Genomic DNA, 7,055 nt, shown 5'->3' on the forward strand with positions numbered 1-7,055 from the left:
CACACACATACTCATGCACAAAGTTACACATTCATATACACTTATTCACATGCACATGCTCATATTCACACACACACAATCACTCATACATACATACAGGTACACAATGCACTTTTTCACACACACTCATACACACCTATTCACACACACATTGCCACATGCTCTGCACTGCCCACTGTTGACCCTGCCTGGGTATACCTTGTTTTTTAATTAGCAATCAGAGCTGTCCTGTGGTGGACCAGTTTGCCTTAGGCTAACATGAGCTCCCTCCCACTCACAGCTGGGCTTGGGGTGGAGATGCCTCTGGGCTTCCCTCCCCTCAGATTCTGGGATACCTGTTAGCAGGTGAGCCGCTGATGCTGACTTAGGACCTGCTCCCCTCCCCCCTTGTGTCTTTCCTCTGGGGTGGCCTCACCTGCACCAGGAGTCCTGGGCAGACTTTGGGTGCCCACCTGGACTTTCTGTTTTACCAGATGCGTTTTGTCTGTTACATCTCAGCTTTGAGACCCCAGTTCTGCCCTACATCTTTTGGTGTCTGGGGTCACAGATGCAGGGCCAGAAGGGACCTGAGAGGCCATTCAGGCCAATCCCCTCATTTCAGAAATGAGGAGCTGAGGGCTGACAGCTTCAGTGGCATGGCTAGGGTCACACAAGTAGGAAGGGCCCAAGCTGGGCTTCTAAGCAGGACCTCTGACTACCAATTTAGAGAGCCCTCCACTGCACCACAGTATTTCAGGGGACGAGACTTTGGGATAGGCCAAGTGAAGTCTGACCTCCCCAGACCGCAGGACAGAGGGTTGCCAGGCCCCCAGCTCTTTGACAGGGGAAGAGATCATGTCAGGAACTGCCCCAGCACCCTCACTTCTGGCAGGAGAGGGACAGCCCAGTCTATCTGTTTACCTTAGGGACGGATTTTCAGACTGGTTTTGCCACCAATTTGTTCTGTGAGTTCAAAAGTTGTTTTCCTAAGGGGGTATGTATGTGGGTTTTGTGTGGTTGGGTTTTTTTTTAATGGGGTCATTGAAATTTGTTTGAGTCCGTTCTTTGAACCCTGAAAAAGGCAAGGGGTGGAGGCTGGCCAGCCGTGCCCACAGTTTATAAAAGGACGAGAAGGCAAGGCAACATGAGCTGGTCCTGGAGACTGTATTTAACTTGTTGGTTGCATTCTTTGCTGTAGCACCTGTTGAGTGCAGTTCAGCACACCTCTGAGCAGCCACCATCTGCCAGGCCCCATACCAGAAGCCAGGGTCACAGAGACAAAGGGGCAGGGGGTGGGTCCAAGCACATACAAGCTTCTCGAGCCTGAGGCTCGTGTGGGCCTCCTTTTGTGGACCAGCCAGGCTGTGGGTTCATTTCCCTTTGCTGGACCATGGGCAGGTGGCCAGATTCCACCCCTCAGATGCTTCCGTGACTGCTTTTTTTTACCTCCCGCGCAGGGCAGGGTTGGAATCTCCTCTGACTGTGGAGGGAGGATGGTCACGTTTGGCCTGCCTTCCCCATGTTGTCATCATTCCAGTTCAGCCCTTTCAGTTGTATCTGACTCTCCGTGACCCCATTGGACTTTTCTTGGCAGAGATTCTGGAGTGGTTTGTCATTTCCTTCTCTAACTCATTTGACAGATGAGGAAACTGAGGCCAACAGGGTGAAGTGACTTGCCTAGGGTCATACATACCACTAGTAAGTGTCTGAACTTAGGTCCTCCTGACTCCAGGCCCATGCTCTCTCCACCGCAGCCACAATTATTCTTAGCCTTGGCCTCCAGGCGCCAGTCCCGATCTTTTCCCTGCCCCCGGCCCCCAGGCACTGACCACTTTCTCTTTCCCGGTTGCCTTCCCTCCCAGGTTCCTCGGGCTCCTTGCCCTGCAATGGCGGTGGATATAGAGTATGGATACGGCTGCGTGGCTCCCCCACTGCGACGGGACAGGTTTGCCTGCAAGATCGGGCCGCAGCCCACCAAGCCCCTGCGGCCTTGCCTCCAGCCGAGCAGCCGGAGGGAGGCCGGCGACATCGTGGCCCCACTGGTCCAGGAGAAGAAGGCCAAGAAGCGCGTGTCCTTCGCAGACAACCGAGGGCTGGCCCTGACCATGGTCAAGGTGTACTCGGAGTTCGACGACCCCTTGGACATTCCGTTCAACATCACGGAGCTCCTGGAGAACATCGTGACCCTGACCACGGCCGAGTGCGAGAGCTTCGTCCTGGACTTTGAGCAGCCGTCCACCGACTACCTGGGCTTCCGGAACCGGCTGCAGACCGACCGTGTGTGCCTGGAAAACTGCGTGCTCAAGGACAAGGTCCTGTCGGGCACCGTGAAGGTGCAGAACCTGGCCTTCGAGAAGTCGGTGAAAATCCGCATGACCTTCGACACGTGGAAGAGCTTCACGGACTTTGAGTGCCAGTACGTGAAGGACACGTACGCGGGCTCGGACAGGGACACCTTCTCCTTCGCCGTCAGCCTTCCCGAGAAGGTCCAGTCCTACGAGAGGATGGAGTTCGCTGTGTGCTACGAGTGCAGCGGGCAGACGTACTGGGACAGCAACCGGGGCAGGAACTACCGGATCATCCAGGCCCAACTCCAGGGCATGCAGGGGCGGGGCCCGGCCCAGACTGCGTCTGACCTGGGCATCTCCTTCGATCACTTTGGGAGTCCTCGGTGCTCCTACGGCCTCTACCCTGAATGGCCGAGTTATCTGGGCTACGAGAAGATGGGCCCTTACTATTAGCTGCCTCACATGGGACGGACGCTTTGTCTGTGACGTTAGAGATGTGCCTGGCTGCGGGGTCCTAATGCTTTATGCCCCAGGCTCCTTAGCAGCCAAGGAGAGAGAGAGGAAAGGCAGACTGCCACAGGGCACAGCTTTTGTCTTTAAAGGATGCCGTTCTCTAGGGTACCAACCAATCCAATCAGGATTCTATTCCCCAAACACGGGTATTCACTCAAGGCACACCCTAGCTACCACTGGCGACATGCCAAGAGACTTTGGTGCTGGAGACAGGCATGACCGCAAGACTGTGGGGGTTGGGGTGGGGTCTGGGTTAGAATTGGGGGCCTTCCAAGGCAATAATCACCAAACCAGTACAGGTTTACAAAGTGCTTTCTTCACAACAGCCCTCTGAGGGAGAGGGTGTGAGTACTTTTAGCCCCATTTTGCAGGGGAAGTGACCCACCCATAGTCACTTAGCCAGGAAGGGTAGGAATGGGGTCTCTTGCCTCTCTCGGTCTGTCTAGCACTTGTCTGCTACACTCAGCTGCAGCAGGTTTCAGGGGGCATTATGGCCTTCTTCCACGCGTTTCTTAGAGCACTAGGAAATATTGCTTCCAGATGAGAGTAGGGCGATCGTCCCCGCCCTCCTCTGCAGGGGCCCTCTTCAGCTATTGCTGCCTGCTTGTGGCTCTGTCCCTGATCCATGCTGCTATTCCTCGCCTCACAGACACTGAACACTCACTCTGGTCGTTACATGCTGTTGGTGGTGGCTGAACACTAATGGGGGCTCAAGGGAGTTTATTTCCCAGCACAGCTCCTCTTCCCTGCAGGAAAACCAAAGGAGAGAAGTTTGAAGCTAGCTTTTCTGCCCTCCCTCCCCTCTTCCTGGCCCGCCCTGGGCTGGGCAGCAGCAAGGCGTCCCCTTCCAAAGCCTCTGGGTTTGGGGCTGCGGCACATACGAGCATCTTGGTTCCAAAGCAGGCTGTGTGGTTTTAAGTGGGTCTGTTTACCTTTGAGTCACCAAAGAAGCACTGGTCCCTGTACTTGGGTTCTTGTGACCCGGTGCACCCTGTTATCTCAGCCTCTGTTCCCTAAGGTCAATGATCTCTGAGGATTACACAGCAGGAGAAAGAATGGCATTCTGTGTCTTCCAGCCCTGCTGGAACGGTACGGGGGTGGTCTGGGGAACACCTTCTGAGGTCACCCTCAGTGTTGGAAATGGCTACTCCAGGTCATCTGCAACTTTCCCCTAAAAAGAAAGAGCCCGTTATGGGGTTGTGCATTAGAGCTGGGGACCTGGGTTCAAATCCTCCCTTGGCCAGGTGGGGGGCCTTGCAGGAGTCCATTCGTAGGATTTAGAGTCAGGAAAGACCTGGAAGAAGGCAAGCTAGAGCTGAAGCCCAGGGTGTCTCTGTTTCTTCATCTGTAATGTGGATGGGGCTGCTTGCTTATAACCCTCCCAGGTTCCTGGCAGCTTTTTTTTCCTGCTCCTTGCCTTTGGGAGTGCGACCCAGCCTGGCCCAGAGCTAGGAGAGGAGACATGTACCTAGGCCCAAGGGAGGAGAGACAGCTGCTGACCTTCAGTGCTAGGGAGATAAGTGAGCAGTGACTCCACTTTCTCCCTCCATGAGTGATTCAGGACTAGATCTGTGCTGATATCAGTGCAGATCATCAGAGGGAGCTCCCAGGGGAGGAAATCCCTTTGCCAATGCAAGTCAGCACCTTCTGTCTTATTGCCCAAGAACAGAGAGGTTCAGTCCCTTGGCCTCAGTTGCACACCCAGCATGTCGGTGACTTAAGAAGAGAGCCAGGTCTACTTGGCTTTGACCCCCACTGCCCGTCACCCTCTAGGAGGGTGGCTCAAAAGTCTGGTAATTGAAGACAGGTCACCTTCACATCCGCAATGGGGACCTCACTCCCCAAGGCAATCAGCCCATTTTTCTGTCCAGTTATTCAGGAAACGAGGCCGTCTGTCACTCACAACCCTCATCCCCTTTCCCCTTCCGTGGCGTCCTTTCCTTGGCAGATGTGCCAGACTAGTGCAATAAACCAGCCCGGTGACTCACCAGCTTTGGAGAGCTCCTGGGGGAGAGGAAGCTTTATTTTTTTTTAAGGTAGATTTATAGTGGGTGGGGGTGGAGGAGACTGAGACCCTCTCCTCTCCAGAAATCAAACCAATTCCCAAAGGAACATGGAAAGCCTCTTTGGCGCCCCAGATTCAGTGTGAGGATGTCTCTGGGGGAAGAGGACCGTGTCAGCAGAAGGGGGTCTGGGCCATCCCATGGTGCAGCAGCTCCCCAGCTGGCGCCATCAGGGAAGTGATCACGCCCCCAAAGCACCCTAGTGGTTGGGAGTGGTCCCCTATTGGCCAAGGCTATGGGTGGTGTGTTGTGGGAGACACCAGCAGTGGGGCAGGGCCCTTGTCAGCCCATGTGAATGTATTGGCCAGGAATTCTCCTCTGCCATGTGCCCAACAGTGCCTTGTAAACGATTTCTGCATGTTCTTTAGATAAAAGATATTTTTATATACACACGTTCCAGGGAAATGCACTTTACAATCAGGGATGGGTCAACGGGTGGGCACCAAGATGTCTGTCAGAGATTGGGCTTTGTTTTTAATCTAAAAATGAAAAGGCAATAAAGCTTTCAAGCGAGACGCGTTTGGAGCTTCTGTTCTGCCGGGCAGGGATGGGGCAAAGAGGCCTTCCAGGCTCATCTGGCCACTCAGGGAGGAGGGAGAGGTGGAAGGCAGGTGGGAGGGGCGGAGTGGGACAAGGGTGAGATCCCAGCTGTGGGCGAACCCGGGAACAGCCTCTCTCCTTTTACGCAGATGCCCAAAGAAGTTAATGGACTCCCCCGAGGTCCTACGGCCTTATGTGCAGGGGTTAGAATCAGGACTGTCGTGCAGGTCTCCTGACTGCAGCCCCAGCCCATGCTTCAGACGACCCTTCGCCTTCCAAGAGTCTGTCTGAGCCTGCTCCCCATGGGCATGGCAGAGGATTTCCCAAGATCACCTCCCTTACGCTCCTGGGGATTTGCAGGGCATTTTCTTCTGACCCTCCCTCTCCATTAGCCAGGACGGATGCAGGGGTGGCCACAGGAGGCCTTACACGCAGCAGGCACCCAGTATTGAGCGGGCCAGCCCATCCGGGAGGCATCTCTGCCTTGTCCCTCTCCTGGGCACCTGCCAGACCCATACAAATGGAGCACCATATCGAGGCCAGAGGTCTCCCCTCCCCCCACCTCCCATGGAGCCATCTGTCTCTTACATGTTTAGATAGTGCATTAAGCAATACGCCCACAGGGTCTCCCACGTGCCAGGCCCAGGGACCGCCTCTCCCTGTCTCTGAAGCCCATGTGGCCCAGACCAGACTGCCATCAGTCTGAACTCACCCAGAGGCTACAGGTGTCCTGCCAACAAGGAAACCAGCATTTCTCAAGACACCTACTATGTGCTAAGCGTTTCACAAGTATTATCTCGTTTGATCCTCTCAACAACCCCAGGGGGAGCTGCTATTATGATTCCCCCTTTACAGCTGAGGAAACTGAGGCAGACAGGTTAAGTGACTTGTCCAAGGCGATGCATTCATAAGTGTCTGAAGGCAGATTTGAACTCGGGGCTAGAGTAGCCAGATTTTTAAAAATATATTATTCTGTATTCACTTTATGTATACAACTCCAGAATGTGAATGTTTTATTAATTTCCTCTTAATTGGTTTTTACATCAGGATATATTTAAGCTAAAAAGAAAAGTAAAATGATGAATAAAGAATGCTTTTGGAAACTCCTTGTATGTACTCAGTAAGGCTGAAGATAAATGCTTTTTATTTATTGTTATTGCAACATGGAAAACAACTTATCCTGAGCCAAAGGAACTCTAATTTGATTTGCTCTGAATTTTTGATTTGGGAATAACTCTTTGATTATTGTTAAGCAAGTACTCCACCATTCAAAGGAACTGGCAAGAGTTACCAACAGAGAGTGTCTTCTGGAAAAGCTTTTTTTTGGGGGGGGGGGCAAGGCAGAGTTAAGTGACTTGCCCAAGTTCACACAGCCAATAAGCTTCAAGCGTTTGGGGTCAGATTTGAACTCAGGTGTTTCTGACTCCAAAGCCATTTGTCCATTGCACCACCTAGCTGCCCACAAAAAGAGGGGTTAGCCAGGTATGTGATGAAACCATACTGGTTCTCAGAAATCACTCCTCTCCAGATGTTGACTCACCATTATTTTAATGATCTATTCTAGAATTTTCCCAGGAGTTGGAGTCAAATTCATTGACTTACAGTTTGCAGGCTCTATTTGTCTGTCTTTCTTTCTTTCTTTCTTTCTTTCTTTCTTTCTTTCTTTCTTTCT

The 7,055-nt window shown here is 52.8% G+C and overlaps 1 protein-coding gene across 2 annotated transcripts in view; it reads left to right on the forward strand.

Annotated features, from left to right (window-relative positions):
• PPP1R3B (protein phosphatase 1 regulatory subunit 3B) overlaps nucleotides 1-5,358 on the forward strand; it is an 11,967-nt gene extending 6,609 nt beyond the window's left edge. For both annotated transcript variants that reach the window (XM_069104960.1, XM_069104959.1), the window contains exon 2: nucleotides 1,842-5,358. In XM_069104960.1, the coding sequence (XP_068961061.1) occupies nucleotides 1,866-2,720 (855 nt within the window). In that variant the 5' untranslated portion in view covers nucleotides 1,842-1,865 and the 3' untranslated portion in view covers nucleotides 2,721-5,358. The remainder of the gene's footprint in view (nucleotides 1-1,841) is intronic.
• The last annotated feature ends 1,697 nt before the right edge of the window (nucleotides 5,359-7,055 follow it).

Source organism: Petaurus breviceps, unplaced genomic scaffold (assembly GCF_028583685.1).
Source record: "Petaurus breviceps papuanus isolate PSGF00001 unplaced genomic scaffold, PetGlider_PUasm1.0 689, whole genome shotgun sequence".
Lineage (NCBI taxonomy): Eukaryota > Metazoa > Chordata > Mammalia > Diprotodontia > Petauridae > Petaurus > Petaurus breviceps.